This window comes from Anabas testudineus, chromosome 3, assembly GCF_900324465.2.
Source record: "Anabas testudineus chromosome 3, fAnaTes1.2, whole genome shotgun sequence".
In the NCBI taxonomy this organism is placed as follows: domain Eukaryota; kingdom Metazoa; phylum Chordata; class Actinopteri; order Anabantiformes; family Anabantidae; genus Anabas; species Anabas testudineus.
The window spans coordinates 4,041,244-4,059,513 of NC_046612.1; the positions used below are offsets into that span (position 1 = coordinate 4,041,244).

Genomic DNA, 18,270 nt, shown 5'->3' on the forward strand with positions numbered 1-18,270 from the left:
TGTTTGATGTAATTTATAACCTCTATGTTATTGATGTTGCTCCTGCACAGACACCAGACTCAATCATCTACATGCACACACAGAGACACACCATCATTCTCTATCATGAGACCTACGTGCGACATCACGGGCCACCAACACACTCACAATTTATAGTTTTTTCTTCACTGTGTCATTCGTGCACTTGTTTTATGCTGGTTTCCATTTGTCGTGTGTGTGTGGGGGTGTTGTCAGAGCAGGTGGAGGAGACCGTCTGCAGCTCTTCTGCATGAATTCACTGATCCTGGACCTGCTGAGAAATGCATGCATTCCTGCGTGTGTGTGTGTGTGTGTGTGTGTGTGTGTGTGTGTGTGTGTGTGTGTGTGTGTGTGTGTGTGTGTGTGTGTGTGTGTGTGTGTGTGAATATAGAGAGTGTAAACAGTAGCAGGTAGAAGAAGAATAAATGAGGACAGCGATGAGAGGAGGTAAATGAGTAGGGGGATGGGGGGAAGGTTTACCTTCCTTGGTCACTCATCTGGAACTGATTACATATACACACTAGCACACACTTTTTCTCACACACTCCTACGTCTTTATGTAGCTGACACTCTGTAGTGCCTTATCCTAACCTCAACCCGAAAACCTCCATATTAATCCTCAACCAGTGCTGCGAAGTTGTGCAGTTTGTGCAGACAACGACATTAGGACATACACACACATACTTGGCAGTTCACCAGCATTATTCTGGCTATAATCAGCTAATCATCTCATCTCCTTGTTACTGAAGATTGTTTACTGTCACGTCCTGTCCTGTCATTTCCTTTTCTCTCTGATGTGCCATCGTCTTATCTTTCCTCATTTTTGAGTTTCATGCCATGAACCGGTGCTAAATATAGTAGAGAATTCCTATGGTTTGGTAAATAGAAGATGATAATGCAGATGGGCTGCGATCACACAGTCCAGTGTCAAAACGCTGTCTTATACCAGCCAGTGGTGGATAGAGTGTGTGTGTGTGTGTGTGTGGTGTGTGTGTGTGTGTGTGTGTGGGATGTGTCTTTGTTTGACAGCCCATCTTCCTGAACCTTTTACCTTCAGTGCACACACACACACACACACACACACACACACACACACACACACACACACACACACACACACACACACACAACACACACACAAACAGTTCAGAGCCGTCTTTTATCAAATCTCAGTAATAGCATCCTCCTATGTCCACTACACACACACACACACACACACACACACACACACACAGCACACTAAGAGTCACTGAGGTCACTGTGCAGTTAGTTCAGATGCCGTCTCTCTGTTTTCGCTTTTTCTGTCACTCATTCTTACAGTGTAGAGCTCAGGCTGTTTGTCTACCCTTGTATGAGGAAATGAATCACACACAAACACACACACACACACACACACACACACACACACATAGATCTATCTTTGGTGCTGAGACTGATTGAGTCACTCCCAGAATACTGATGAGTGCTAAGGTGAGAAGATGTCTAGAAGACACAGTTAGATGAGAGGAGAGAAGCAACTCTGCTAAATTTAAACGCTTCACAATGAGACATTCTTATCTAACCACAAGTTGATTAAATTGCCTAATAATGCTAATAAACCCTAACTTTAATTTATACTGTAAAATCCTTTAAAGACATGGAAAATTAAATAGCTTCCCATTAGATTTCCATGTTAAACTCCTTAAGATTGTTTCCTGGACTGAACTCTAGCTTGTCTGGCAACATAATGCTGCACTAATGAGAGTTTATGTTCTCATGCATGTGTGCGTGTGTGGACCACGGGAATGTAAACAACCTCAAAGTTATTCAGTACCACTGAAAGATGAGCTGGAAATAATAAAGGGGAGCATCAAAGAACAGGGACGAGAGTGGCGACAGAGAGAAAGACAGTATCTGTGTGTGTGTGTGTGTGTGTGTGTGTGTGTGTGTGTGTGTGTGTGTGGGTGCGTGCCAGTATTAGAAAAATCTCTCTCTCTTTTCTAGACCCCCCTTCTCTTCCACCCTTCAAATCACCACTCCATTTCCCCTCTTTTTTCAACTGGCCAGCTCGGCTGCTCCCCAAATCTCAGCTAATTTGGAACAACAGGGTCCTCATCTCAAGGACCATACACCATGTCCACTTCACTGCTCCTTTGGTCGCCTGTCTGCAGTGTGTGTGTGCGTCTCAGCGTGTGTGACAGTGAGATACAGACGGGGCGAAAGAAGCCAGGGGAGATCAAATGTTCCTTTGTCACTGAATTTTGGCAAGAGGTCTGTCTTTTCCAGTTCTTTCCGAACAGAAAAAGTAGGGATTGGAGAATTGCTTCACAGTTTGTTCACAGCAGTTAATTTTATCTGTGTCGAACACATTTTAACTGACATGAAAAATGAGCAAACATCCGGTTTTCACTTGTAAATCGAGTGAAATGATTGGAGCAAATGAATGTAGCACGATGAGATTCATGATGAGACAGAATGAGAAAGAAAATTTAATACAGAAAAACTGAAAGTGGTAGCTACAACTGCAAAATAGTCCACCACCTGTACCTCATCTGCTCTCAACGTGTTTCAAACCATCATATTTTCACATAAGTTTCTTTAGCCAGGTGGCACAAGCACGTTGAGTGGGCACAGCGCCTGTGACTAGAAGGGGCTCTGCTAGGGTTTTTGGCATAGCAGCTACTTTATACTGCTTTAATTGGAGGTTTAGAGGGGTTTATAGCTGTCTCTGCAAAATGTGGCAATATGAGTCTCCATCGTGGGCCCCTTTTCAAAATTTTTAGAGGGTCCCAAACATTTACCTGGTTTGCCTCTCCTCACAGTGCCCCTATGATTCTCTATGCTTTGTGTCTTTTGTCTCCTGCTCTGTCATTTTTCTTTTTGACAGTGTATTTTCTTTCCTATTCTCATGGGTCGGTGGACAAATATAGTAGAGATGACATGATTTCCAGGACAAGTACAATGAGATTTGATAGTTGAGTAATTCTCAACAATCACTGTCCATTGTATTGATGGAAGACGTGCCAGTTTTTGCTCTATGGTCTTTGTGAAAATACACAATTTTTGTACTTCTGTCATAACCCATTGGGTAAGCAGAGCTGTTGAACACAGTAAAAAAAAGTGAATTTGTAAGCAATAAACTAGATTCAATATGAACTTTCCTCCAGTCTGGCTTCACTCACTCAGCAAACATGTTTCTGTGTGTCAGAGAAACAGTTTGCATATGTTCAAATATATGTGCATTTAATATTTAGTGCACATAAACAGTTTACATCAAGTATATAGAGCGTGTGTTTTTAAAAAAAACAGGTTCTAATTAATTATGCTACTCAGTTTACCAAAGTAAAAGGTACACACACAGAGCTCACATGCTCACCAGGGTTTAAACTCCTGCCATGCATACAGGCGTGTGTGTGTGTGTGTGTGTGTATCTTGTGGTTTGTTGATTTAACCTAACAGGCAGCTCTCAGAGTGAGAGGTTGCATTTTCCTATTAGATGAAATGCTGCTTTGTGTGCACACATATTTTCACACACAGACAGTTTATTGATTGAGGAAAGGTAACGGGCTTATTTGTGTAGGGCAGACAGTATGTTACATTCACTCCCTCCCACTTCCTATTTCATTAATAGCATGCGGGCCACACACTAATCCAGATATTCTATAGCTAGGCCGACATTTGTAAAATGACTTGTACTGTATTTTCTAAACAGCATTTAAGCTGTTTTGTCCATCTGGAAGTTTAAACAACCACTCATTGATGCACACTTATATAAATGATTGATTTAATGTATTAGTGTGTCTGCAGAAGAGCTCTGAATGTGTCTCATATACTTGTAGTTGTTTTAACCTGTCAGTCATCTATTATTTTTTAGTATTTTTTATTTTTCTCTTTCAATGATCTGCTTGTCAATATGCCTGATTGTCTAAATCTGATCAGACATAACCTGTGTCCATCACATGCCTATTGATTGGACACAAATATACACACACATACAAATTGTGCATCTTCATAACTCATGTATTGACTAAACGTCCGTGAACAAAGAGCCTACACATCACTTTGATTAATACTGTACATGGACAGTCTCTTCCCTGGCATGATGCGCTGAGATATTCAAATAAAGGTCCCATGTGTTTGCTGCTTATTCTAGTATGGATCCACACAATGTCACTGGATTTGCTTTTATTCACACACTAAATGTTGCACATTACAATTCAACATTAAATCAAGTTTATCCTGTTTTTTTGAAGGTTTGTGGATGTAATGTCTGTGTTTCACTTTATGCCATCTGTGCTAAAGAATGTGCACAATATAACATATAAATGATAGAAAGAAGAGAAACACAGCCTCAGCTCTTCACTGCAAGACAGGACTGAGTGACAGAAAAAGAGAAAGCAGACAAACAGAATTCAGGCTAACTGCACAGTGACCTCAGTGACACTGTGTGTGTGTGTGTGTGTGTATGTGTGTGTGTGTGTGTGTGTTTGTAGAGTGGACACAGAAGGATGCTATTACTGAGATTTGATAAGAAAAGACAGCACAGATCTGTGTTTGTGTGTACGTGCATGTGTGTGTGTTTGTACTGGAGGTAAAGGGTTCAGGAAGATGAGCTGTCAAACACAACAACACACACACACACACACACACACACACACACACACACACACACACACACACAGAAGAAAGAAGGAGGAAAAGGGGGGAGGGCAGCAAATATGTTCACAATGAGACATTCTTATTAAAAAACCATGGGCACACACTCTATTTACCGTAAGTATCACTTGTGCAGAAAAGGGCAAAGGCCTACAAAGTTACCTGGCCTCAGTGATGCAGAAAGGTGGGTTGGTGGAAAGCGGGAGGATAATTACAGTCATCAGAGCTGGCACCACCTTCCACAGATGTTTTGTTCAATTACAGAGCTTCTGAGCAGACATACACTCACTGATAATACAGCGACACTACACCCACACTTAAGCTGACAATTAGCTTGCAACGTCACACTGAGTCTTTTTAATCCCACCATCAGTCCGCAGGGATGCAAGTAAAGCCAGACTTTTATAGGAGGAAACAATTTCTATTTAATGACCTTTTGTCAGATAAAGAACTTAATGCTTTGTGGAAAAATATTTTAAAACATTTTCACTGGGGTCAAATGAGGTTTAGACACAGATTTGGGCGTCTGGGTGTGTTCGTGTGTCTTGCTTGTTAACTTTGATATTTAGACCAGAGAGTTATTTAGAGTGGCTTTGCTCTATGTAAGTGGCTCCAATTAGTCTGGGAAAATGCATGCACACGCACACACATGCACACACACACAAACAAACACAGATACAACACATACCTGCACACGCACATACGCACAGATAACTGCGCAAACAAATTGGACAAATATCCTGATTTCTGTACACAGAGGGACCATAATTGCTCTCATACACGCATACAAACAAATTCACCAAACACTGACAGGGTGGAGAGAAATGAGGGAGAGAATAATGGGCCTCCTTTTAGTGTTTTTTAATCATATTGTTGATGTTTAGATATTTGATCCAACCTCATGGGGAAAATTGCAATTTATGTTGTGCTTTTATCTCAGATATTTTCTAGCATCTCGAATGCTGCCGGCATTCTTAGAAACCTGAAAATACAACAATAACTAGAACAAGTGAATTTGCCTTAGTAAAAGCAGTCAAATGTTCTGCCGCAGTCACTCCTGGGTGTATCTTCCCTGCAGGTGTTTTGATGTGTTACAGAGGCAGAGGTGTCCCTGAACAACCTGAGAATACTGACTCCTAATAGATTTGACCATGAAATGTTTGTGAACAAAGGCCATGCACTAGAAATAGAAAGGCTGGAACTTTCCTTAGACGTCACTACCTGATGATTACAACTAGAATGCAGTCGGAGGTGTTTAAGATATACTTTGAATGATGTAAACTTCTTTATAAGACATGAAAAATTAAGAAATGGTTTATGTCACCTTCACTGAGCTGTTCCTCCATTTTATATTTTAGCAATTAACCTCTTTTCTCTCTCTCTTTCTTGTGTTTCTCTCCTTCCAGGATCCTTCCTTCTCTCTCCTCCTCCATGATAAACTCCAGGTGCCCAACAGCTCCCGGCGGGCGTGGAACGAGCGTGACAGTCGCTGTGATGTCTGTGCTACTCACCTCACTCAGCTCAAACAGGAAGCTGTGCACATGGTCCTCACTCTTGACCAGTGGGATTTGTCTCCCACCTCCTCTCCTCCTTCACTGATGGGGAGATATGGCTCTCAAGGACCTCCTGGTCCAGCGGGAGCATCTGGAGCACCTGGCTGTCCAGGATCACGGGACTGGGCTCCTTCTTTTCTCCCTTCCTCTTCTTCCTCAGCTGCTGCTGCCTCCTCACATCCTCCTCACCTGTCGTCCCAGTCACCTTCCCCAAGCCCCAGCCAGACCCCAACGCCCAGCCCAAGCAATGGACCATCCAACCCAAGCCATGGGAGCCCCTCAGGGGTGCAAACCTCCAGTTGTGCCCCTACAAATCTACAACCGCAAGGGCACAGACTGGGGTCCAAGCCCAGCTCCCTTGGGCTTGGTAGGTGGGCCTGACAGAAGAAATGGGTCCCCCAGTTCAGGAAAAGCAGCTAGTGGCCAACAGCAACCAGTGACTGGAGTAAACAGCCTCAGTAATAACAGTGGTAACAGTAATAACGGGAGTGGAGCAGTACTGAGTACAGCAGCTCTGCAGGCCCATCAGCACACGAACCGAACCAACGGAGGAGTTACTCTATATCCGTACCAGGTAAGATCCTGCTCTCATGAGAATGCTGCAAATGTTACAAAGGAAACTGGAGTCTGGTCTTATATCAAATGCTGTAGTGTGATAATGTGTTCAACATTAACATACAGGTTCCTGTCCTCTCCTCAGCTTGTACAAAGTTTATATATTCCTTTATTACATTCACCCCCGGCAAAGTGTGTGACTGTGTGTGTCCATGTGCACATGTCTGTGTGTGTTCCTAGTAAGATAAGCAGGGAGGGCTGTAAGGCAAAGATTGCAAAGTTTTCACTGATTATTGCTGCGTTCAAATTAATTTTCCTTCTGTGACAACATAAATCTGACAGAAGAGACACGATTTACATATATTTAAATGCAGTGTGACCTATTCATTCTGCGTATATCAAATTTGTTGTCCACTAAAAATAAACATACATAAATCCTCAGAAATCAGAGGACAAATACACTCCTCAGCATGAGAATCATCACATTTTTTCTTTTTTTCTGTGTCACAGTAATCCAGTGATATTTGTCTGGACATCTGTGGAAAAACTACAAAAAGGAACAACTAATCTCTAATTCGGCATACTTTTATCTGTGCCAGTTAGTTTAAATAGCCCACAGCTAATTAGCTAACTCAATAGCACCACTATAGTTTCTGTTTACAGCTCTCAAAGCATTGAAGCAGTCTCACAAAGGAATATTACACACGTATGGAGGTAAAATACTGAAGTACGGGAGCTTGCAGGTATCCATTAAGGCCTAAAGCTGCAAAAGCACAACTTAACCACATTGTTAGATTTGATAACCATCTCAAATTGAGACGAGATGCCGTATTCAGCTGGGTTGAAGCAGGACATCAAGCAAACCGCAAAAGAGACTCGAATGGAAAATTCAGATAAAAGAAATGGTTTTAGGAGGAAACAGGAAGAGAAGAGAATGTGAGCAGACAAGAGAGGAGGAATAGTCGGAGGGAGAAAATGCCTCAGGTGACGAGTGGTCTAGAGGTTTATGGAGGGAGGCTGAGACTCCAGGGGAGATCCAGAGGTGTGTGTGAGTGTGTGTTAAGATTGTGTGTATGAATGTGTTCTACAGATGTAATAATTCATACAGGGATAATTAGGACTCTGGGGACTTTATGTCACACCCCCCAGTACCCCTTCACTCTTTCACTCTCATTCTCTCTCTCACACACACACTAGTTATTCCTTACACCTATTTATTTCCTTCCCCAGTCTTTCTTGCACAGTGTGTACTTCATATTCTTCCCTCTTCTATCTCGCTGTTCATCCCTCTGTAGATTTCTATTCATCCCATGACTTGAATTAGTGACAGAGACAGACTGTGGGTGTGACAGCGTTAAATCTCTGGGTTTGTTTCCTTATCTTGTTTTATTGGTCAGCTATAAATTTGGCATTAGAGGCTTTATGTATTCAGGCCTGTGTTCACATCTTAAAGGAGATTTGCCTTCTGCTAGATGCCCAGTCATTATTAAAGATGTGTCTTAGTTTTTTGGTTTCATTCAACATATTTAGTTAGATATGTTTTGGTATGTTTGTTTTCTAGTAATGCAAAAAGCAATTGTTTTGGGTATTCAGCACATACATATATTGGTGGTTTTACAATTGAGATTAAAATGAAGATGAATAGGTTTTGTCAGAATGATGGCTTAGGGTGGGCGGCCATCTGCCTCGACTGGTTGGGGTGAGTGAAAATAGGAGAGAGAAAAGTGCAGAGAGAAGTACATCTGCTGTAGAGGAGAGGAGAGGAGCTCAGTTCATCAATGGAGGTTAATGGTAAGAAAACCCCACCATGACATCCAACTGGAATTCAGGGCCAAAATGTAGGTCCACATAACATTTGTCATTCAATTTAGGATGAAGAATTGGTTTATCGCAATGGGGTTAGGTTTCGGTTAAAGTAAGGGTAAGGGTAAGGGTTAGGTTCAGGGCAACTCTTGAGGAAATGACTATAAGTCAGTGTAATGACCCTGAGGTGCTGGTGACACCATTAAAAGTGGATATGTGTCTTAGTGTGTTTGCACGAACAATATTTAGCTTGTTATGAGAAGACTTTTGCCTCAGTTTTAAAGGATTATTTGAGGGTAAAGACTTTTTCATTGGCTTAAGATCAAGGTGTGCAATTGATGCATGTGCATGTGAGAGTATGTCTTTATGTGCTGTGCTACTAACATCAGTGAGAAATGTGGGTGATTGTTTCTGCTGTGACTTTGACAGAAGGGATGTTTCATCAGTAAAGGAGAAACAGAGCACAATAATAAATCACCATCATTTAGACTCAACCCTGGGAGAGAAAGAGAGGGGGAGGAGCAGTGAGACGATCAAAAAAAGGAACAGAAAGTAGAGATGAGTAAATAAATAGAGGTTTGACTGAAGGATTTAGATCAATTTCATAAGACCACATTCACTTTGAGACACTGGTGTACAAATATGTGAACATATGAATGGCAGAGAACTTGGAACCCTGTTTTGCTTCTGCACAACAGAAAATATAAAATATGGCAGCTGATGCATCACTGGAGCTTTCAGAAGGTCTTTCAATGGCAGATGATCTAACACAGGCCAAAATGAGAAATTGCTTCCAACATGGTCATGGTCGTCAGCAAAGTGAATGCCTGTCCTGTTGGGGTTAAAGTCAAACTGCTGCTGTAGGATTCAGTGGGCAGAAACACATGTGGTCCTATTCAATCTCTTTATTTTTAATGATTAAACGTACCATTGAAGTCACCTTTAGCACCACAAGACAAAGAGCTAAAAGAGGGAGAAAGTGAGCAACATGTCTGCCAGTGGAGCTGACATTAAAATCTTCCTGGGTCGGCAGTCTTACAGGTGACAGCCTCTACATTTTATGTTTATTGGGATTTTTATTTTTGATCCCACAGGAATTTGGAGACAATTCACGTTATCCTGTAACACATTCATCACTCTGAACCTTTTCACAGTTAAATCAGGAAAACGCATTTACTTTTTTGAGCATTTTATGGTGGTGGTTATATGAAAGCTTCAGCTTCTCTCTCCATCTCTCTTGCATGCCTCCTCTCTTTCTTTGTGGAATGAGAAAACAAATCTAACATTGTCTCTTTGCCCTCACTCCGTCCTTCAAGCAGCTAATTGAAAGCAGGTTTATACAGTGTGTTGCATGCCTCTGTGTGTGTGTGTGTGTTTGTGTGTGCTCATTTCAACAATGGGTAGATTAGCTTTCCTAATTCACCACGTATGTGTTATTGTTTATCTGGCTGAAAGAAACAGGATGTGAGCTACAGCACATGCATTTCTGTAGTTCCATCTTTGTGAGGACACTCACTGATATAAGGGATTTCCTAGCCCTTTACCCTAATCCTAGCCATGACTACTAACTGCCCCCAACATTTACCCTAAAACCAAAGCAGCTGGTTGAAGATTGGAGGACTGGCCCAAATAGCAATCTTCTCTATTTGCTCTTTTTGGCTCCCTGCATGCATGAATTAGGATAAAATAAAATAATCCCACGGCTCTCCAAGTTATATAGAACCCAATAGATCAAATTCAGATTTTAAGGTCAAGTTGCAGGGTTTGTGATACTGTAATATTTATTTTGAGTGTATTTTAATAGCTGCTCTTTTTACAATCCTTCATGGGAAACTGTGCCATGTGATGAATGTGGACGTTGCAGTACTGTAGTTTGTAAACTGCCTCTGTGCCCAGTGCAGATACTTATGTGTGCTTCTTGCAATGTGTAGCACACCGAAAACCTGTAGTCTCACTACAATCAATGCATCTATGTAATTCAGAGGCTTGCAAAAAAAAAAAAAAAGAAATAAAGAAAATACACACAAATAAGCAAAATAAGGTTCAAGACTCACCTGTGAGTAGAGGCAATTGATTGTTGGTTTTAGTGTCTGTATGATGATTTGTTATAGAAATGACAGGCCCTATCCTTTAAATAGGAGTATCACAAACGTATGCATTTCACTAGTGTCCATAAAGTCGTGTGTGCTGCAAAGTACATAAAACTACATTTATTCCTGTAATTACTTTTCCCTTTAACCTTTAATTTATTGTATAAGCATAGATTGCCTTGAGTCCGTTTCTGATTTAATTATACAACATAATCTGTGCATCACAAATCCCTTATGCCTCACCATTTCTCTCCCTCTTTCTCCATATACAATTATACTGTATATATACAGTTTACTCCCACTCTTTCATTTCATTTTATCCTTGCCTTCAATTCAACTCAGTTCAATTCAGTATGTATATAGTGAATAGCACCTCAACACACATTACTTAGTAAGGTTAGGGCCTTTTCAATTCATTATACAACTATATAGCTTTATATAGAAAACCCAGAAATGATAATTACCTTTAATGGAAAAAACTACCAGCAGGACCAGGCTCAGGGTGAGTGGCCATCTGCCTCAACTAGCTGGGGTGAGTGGAAAGAGGAGAGAGAAAAGTACAGAGAGACGTACATCTGCTGTAGAGGAGAGGAGCTCAGTTCATCATGGGAGGTCCCTCAGTGTCTATAGCAGCATAACTAAGAGATGCTTTAGAGTCACCTGAGCCATCCCTAACTATACCTTTATCAAAAAAGTGGGAGCTGGTTCCACAGGAGAGGAGCTTGGTAGCTGAAGGATCTGCCTTCCATTCTACATTTGGAAACTCTAGAAACCACAAGTAAACCTGTTGAGTAAATGTCTGTGAACATTCTCAGTCACCCAGGTCATGGTTATCCCCGAACTGCTGTTCTTCTGGATGGAAGGTTTTTAAGAACTTAAACAAGTCTAGTTGCCTCTAAGATAAAGTGTTCCGCTGGGAAAGTATGGTACAATGAGGTCTTCACAATATAATAGAGCTTGATTATTAAGTGCTTTGTATGAGCCAATGAACAGAAGCTAATATAGGAGAAATATGATCTTTCTTGCTAATTCCAGTCAGAACTTTGGGTGCAATGATGTGTTGAATAGCTCTTTGGATGTTACTTTTAATGTAGCTGTTTTTCATTTTATTGGGTAAGGGACAACATAGACTCTCTGGTATATATAAAGTGAAAAGTATGGCTCCAAGCACAGAACCCTGTGGAACTCCATAGCTAGTTTTTGTGATTCATTATTAGATGAACAAATTGGAATCTAGTTCAGTTCCTTTAATCATACTGACATGTTCTAGTCTCTGTAAAAAATTATCTATAGTGTCAAAGGCTTATGTTTATGCCTACACAGGTTGAGTATGGAGATGAGTTTACTGTCTGAGGCTAAGAGAAGATTGTCAGTGTCTTACAAATGTGCTGTTTCTGTACTATGATGTACTTTAAATCCTCACTGGAAATCTTCACACAGGTTATTCCTGGAAAAGGTGGTCACATAACTGCACATAATTGGTGGTCACATACATAGCCTGTTAGTAAAGAGAGACTGCTGTGATCTAATATGAACTTTACTTTACACTACATTTCATTTTGTACATTTCCACTTTGCATAACTATTTGCTATATCCTTGTTACTTACTTGGTGTCCTCTCTCTGTCTGGTATATATTCTCTGTTTCTGTAACTCTATCTCCAATTGTGTAATAAATAAACACCCCGAATCCATTTGCTCAGTAACTTCTTTCTTGCATATGTTCCCCACTTTTCAATCCCACTTTCATCCTGGAAGGGCAACCTCTTTCTCTGGCCCTCCATTCTAGTGCAGTAAGCATTCAGATTGTTTTACAGATTGTGTTTTCCCTTATAAAAGCAGACAGGACCACACACGTAAGTGAATACACAAACATACCATTTCTCTTTTCACCCTTCTCGTGCAAACCTGGAACTTCAGGCACAAATTTGATCTTGTTTTGCTTATAGCATGTGGCTGGAAAAGGATGGAAAAATAAAATAAAAGTAAGAGAGACAGATGAGGAGGGTGAGTGCTGGAGAAGTGGCGTTTTTGTTCTAATGAAGATGAATGACCAAGCTTTTACCTTTTTCTAAGCGCAGATAAAGAGAGGTGTGGATAAGTGATGTAGTAAAGCGAAAGAGGAGGAGTGAGAGTGCCAGAATAAGTGTGCATGTTTTTTTTCACCTCCTATGTCAAGGGAAATCAGATATCACATTAATCCTACACTGACAGGTACAATCCCACGACCAGGCGTTCTGCAAAATATGTTGATGTGCCATGTTTTTATGGATTTGCCTTATTATTATCAACACATTTAGCTGTTGCATCCTCCACACTTTCTGTTTTGTCACAAGTGTAACAACAAAAAACAAAGTTAAAAATAATAATAATTAATTACCCGTTATGCCATTTACATTAATGCACCATGTGTGTCACTGCAGGAATCTTCATTTTAAATAGGAATTATCATGCTGTGGTTTATTTTGTTTGTGCAGTATTTTGTCATTTGATAGCTTGCATACACCGAGTTTACATTAGGCTTAATACCCATCAGGACGTCACTGTTTCACAAATAGACCAGATTGAGATACAAGACAGCAAAGCTTTTTAAATCTCTCTATATAACAAAAGTAAGTATAAACACTGCATTCATTTCATTTAGCTATGCTTGTTCTTTGTGGATGACAGTGACAGTCAATCTGTCTGTGAGATTGCTAACATGCTAACACACTAACATAAGGTAGAAAACATCACCTGCCTCACCTTCTATTCACCATGTTATTGTTTGAGTCTGTGTTTCTGTGCGGCCACTGCAGCAATCTGAGCTGCTGCTCTACCACTAAATGCTGCGTATTATTCAACCACCTTTCCTCCATTTTTCAACTCACATAATAACCTTCGGTGGGGAAATTTGTTTCTACACTGTGCATGTAGTTTTACTGTTTGCATTCGTCAGGATAAATGAGTAACCAGTGCAACTGCACAGGTATTCCATGTAGCACAATGAACCTTTATTCCATATGTTCATCACTCCTCTAATAAAACAATGGTAGCAAAGCAAGTCTGAGCATTTGAAATGGGTGTAAATGCACAGAGGTGCATGGTATATAAACCATAGAGGCATCTCATTTCCAATAGGTAATTTATCATGGCAGTGGCCTGTGTGCTTGGACCTCAGGAGCTCTCAACAGTAAATGTACGTGCAGTGAAAGTGATTTACACACACGTACACCCAGGGAGGGCACACACAGACATATACACAATAGACATACATGCTTCAAGACATACATGCTTGCAAATTAAATTTCACATGAGCTATAGTTCCTGTACTGGAGCGTGGGGGTATTATTTAGGTGATCTGCAGTTGGGCTGCTGGCAGCACATAAAGAACTATAATCAATAATCCATATCTGTTTCTTAAATGGGCCGCCTACACACACATGTCTACACATCAATCCACACACATTTATACACAGTGACAAACAAATGCAATACACACTCTTACACTGAAAGTGTGACTTTGTGTGTATTGTATGTGTATCTCCAGCATAATGACTCTGATGTTAGACAATGCCGAACACTGCCCACACACCAGCTCTCTCAGGTACCTAAACACAATAAGATATGCAGACATTTGTAGAGAGATAGGGGATGTCTAGTAGTTAAAGTAAAATCACCTCCACCAGGAGCCTTTGTTGCACGTCACACATCTCATTCTTTCTCCACCTTTCCCATCTACAGTATCCACAGCTGTTGAATAAAGTCAGCATGCCAGAAAATAACCTTAAGGAATCTGGCACATAAAGGAAACATAATGCACATACATGCATATATGTCATATTTATACTGTATCATAAAATCTAATAAAGATCTCACACACACATCAGAAAATGTAATTTCTTTACAGTGTTATAAGTTCAAAGGTCGTTCTCTCTTCATTCTCACTGTCCTTTGTTCCAACATATGATCTAATAAAGCACACATGACATGAAACAACACCTAATAATAAAGGACAAATATGAATAGCTTTAGATGGAAGAATGGAATTAGATGGCAAAGCAAAGGGACAGAGGGAATGAAAATGGAAAGAGAAAAGTAAATGAAGAAACGTGACGTAAGGGTGAAAGAGAAGTAGACGAAAGAGAAGTGGACGAAAGAGAAATACACAGCTTTACGTTACGTTTTTGGTTAGGTCTGAATACCTGAGACCAACACAACATTGTGCTGCTGGTTCACTGTGATCACTGGAGCTTATGTGCAGTCTGTCTGCCAAGAAAACACACACACACACACACACACACACACACTGTATCATTGTCATAGAAGTAGAGCTGTTGACCACCAGTCCTGGGGTTGGTAGTTTCATCCAGACACCTTTGTACCTAATCCTAACCAAATCATTTTGTTTGTACAGTTTTTGTCCAGTGTTTGTGACTGTGTAGGGTGAAAGCTACCATTTTGGTGCCATTTTACAAGATGACAGCTGGCGTCAGGTGCCCAAAGGGGTGCAGTTTCAAGCGATGCCTGCTTTTGAACGTGGTGGCATGCTTACAACAAATGCTCCTAAGGATGACTTGTTGGAACAAAGTGCTGATCTAACTTTTTATTTGCTATATTCTGCTGAAATGAAATATTCATATTCAGATATTCTTCATATATTACCCCACACATCATCCTATAATGCATTAAATGAACCATCAAGAAAGATATATTGGACAAAAGGAACATAAAGAATATAGAGCATGGATTTTACATGTTAATTTGATAATTGTGTCCTGGTTAAAATAAACATGCTCATGTGTAAAACACAAGCCCAGAGATAAATTGCAGAACTGTATTTGTTAGTGTGTGTATATACAGGTACAGTCAGGTCTGTCTGGAGAGGAGGAAGATGAGTGTGATGAGGGATAAGTGCACTCTAATTTCTAATCTATGTTATTCACAGTAAAAAATCTGTCTTTCTTCAGATCTCCCAGATGATCTCTGAAGCCTCCAGAGAAGAACTGACTGAAGCTGCCCTAAACCGCTTCAACACACACTCTCCTTCACACACAAACTCTTCATCACACACAAACTCTCCCTCTCACACCTCAGCTGCAACAACCACAGCTACGACTGCCACCTCTGCTGCCGCATCTTTCTTTGCCAGGTAAGATGCTTTCACATCTTTCACATCTACCACAGACAGAACAGGCTTATACATCTGGATTATTTTTTTCCAGTGGCTGAATGTCAGGAAGACCTGTTAAACTTGTTCACACTGTGCTAACATGCAGCTCTTTTACTTTAACATAGAGGCTGCACATGGCGTTGTAGAAAAATTGGCACAGTGATTTAAGCTTTTACAGTAAATTAAACTCGATCATGCACAAAACAGAATTCTTTGCACTATAAATGAAGTTGATTAGATTTTCCTCTTTGTTTGAATTCAACTGAATAGAGCTACGTACAATATGACTATATGGGACCGAACTGTAATATGCACTGATATTGATATATGATATTTTAGCATTTAAAAGCATTATATAGGGCAAGAAAGCATTAGAGGGAATGTAATAAAGTAATTATTGAGTTTAAAAAGTCCTTCTATCTCATGTTATAAAGCAGAAAGAATGAAAAGCTGGGTTTGTGTAAACTACACTGTAAGGTAATGAAAACTGAATACTATTACATACGACATTTGTGCATAAGTGTACTCACTTGTCTTTTGTTTGTGTATAAATACACTATCCAGTCACCAGTTGTCAATGACCTGTGTAATCAAATCTAGATAAATGCACAGCAGCATAACATAAATAAGACACGGGTAATGCGGGTAAATTATTGATGAATAAACATGGCAAGCCCAAAATGAATGAGTAAATTATTCATGGGTAACACAACACTATGAGCGTGTCGCAGTGTGTGAAGTATTGCTGAGACGTCGCATCTAATGAGCTGCTTTAAATCACATTTTAAATGATATTGATGCTTCTCCTTCACTTTCACACTGACTCCTGCATGTCATCTCCTCTCTTGTGCATCTTCTTCTCTTCTCTTTTTGTTATGCACATTCCTGCCTCTTGTGCTTGTGTGTTCTCTAAATCTGTGTGTTTGTGTGTGTGTGTGTGTGTGTGTGTGTGTGTGTGTGTGTGTGTGTGTTTGATATACGACCGGCATGTTTCACTGTAGCAGACATAGTGCTGTCTTTCTTTTGAAGCACCAGTGACCAACCTGGCTCGTAAATTCTGCAGCAGTGCGCACACACATACACACATACACGTGTACACGCTCTCCCTTTCGCCTTCTTTCCGTGCCCTCATGAACTGTCAGGTAACAAGGCCATTTTACGCAAACACACGCACATGATTGACATTCCAAACGCACAACTAGTTGTCTGGGCTTGATTTGTGAGTATTAACCTTCTAAGTGAAAGAACATGGTTTGTTTAGTGGTGCAGGTGTCCCCATGCGCGAATATCCGTCAGTCTTTTTCTCCTTGTTTTAGGTCAAATACTAAAACTATAATTAAATTTCCTTTTAAAATCAGAGTGACAAAATGCTTTTGATTGCGGCTAAACATTTTACATACATATTAGTTAGTCTCCACTTTTCCAGTCATTCGTGTCTGCATGCATTTCGTCTGGTTTCAGTTTAATTGACAAAAAAGAAACGGATGGTCACACTGGCACCTTTTATACCTAGACTGTTTATGGTCAACGGATGCAGCCGTGCAATGCTGGTAAATCCCATGACTGTCTTGGTCTTTACTCAGACGTGGCCTGCATACGGAGACTCTTATTAAACACACACACTCAAACCTCATTGTGCTCTGTGTCTGCACATGGTAAAATCCCTGTGTTCACCACAACTCCTCTCTCCTGATCCCTTTCTTCTACCTCATCCTCCTCTGTTTATCCCGTCTCTCACCTTCCTGCCTTTTCCTTCGTCTTCCTCTCCTCCTCCTTTCACCTAATTGCTTCCTTTGTTTTACCTTTGCTCTCTACTTCCTCCCGCTCGTTTCTTTCTTTGCCGTTTTTTTATACCTCACCTAATTTTTCCCATCTCGCTGACCTTTTCTTTACCTCTGTCTTAATGTGCATGTGAGTAATATCTTTCATTAGTACCAATCTGTCTGTGAATATGTCATGCTCACACAACAGAGTCCCATCTTCACAGTGCTGCAGTGGCCCTCTGGGGACACTGGGATAGAGGACAGAGACATGCTGTACATTCCTAGGTGTGTGTGTGTGCTGCTATTCACTGGGGGAAGGGAGTTTCTATCAGTGAAGGAATTTTTTTACTGCATGCTCCGAGGATTGGGGATCTTTGGGGATTTGGCTGTGTGTGTGCGTTGCTGGAGGTAGAAGGGTAAATGAATAGGTCCCAAGTGGATTGGAGAATTGGAAAGGCGTTGTTATCTGGATGGATGATGCCTGTTTCTCTGCCTCTATTTACCCTCTTCAAATAATAAGTGGCCACAAATTAGTCACCATTCATTATGGTTGATTGAAGCTTTAAATAGATGGTGAGTGATAAAGAAATTACTATATCATTTTAGTTACTAGTTAAATGGTTCATTTTTCTTTGTCCAGTTCAGGTACTAAGATCAGAGACTGCTATTGTTATACAGATTGTAAAGGCCCTTCAGGTAATT

The 18,270-nt window shown here is 40.6% G+C and overlaps 1 protein-coding gene across 1 annotated transcript in view; it reads left to right on the plus strand.

The window, feature by feature from the left end:
- Positions 1-18,270, plus strand: part of kif26ba (kinesin family member 26Ba) — a 74,331-nt gene that overhangs the window by 17,089 nt on the left and 38,972 nt on the right. Inside the window, 3 exon segments of the mRNA XM_026378380.2 lie at positions 6,060-6,575; positions 6,577-6,780; positions 15,603-15,784. Coding sequence (XP_026234165.1) covers positions 6,060-6,575; positions 6,577-6,780; positions 15,603-15,784 — 902 coding nt within the window.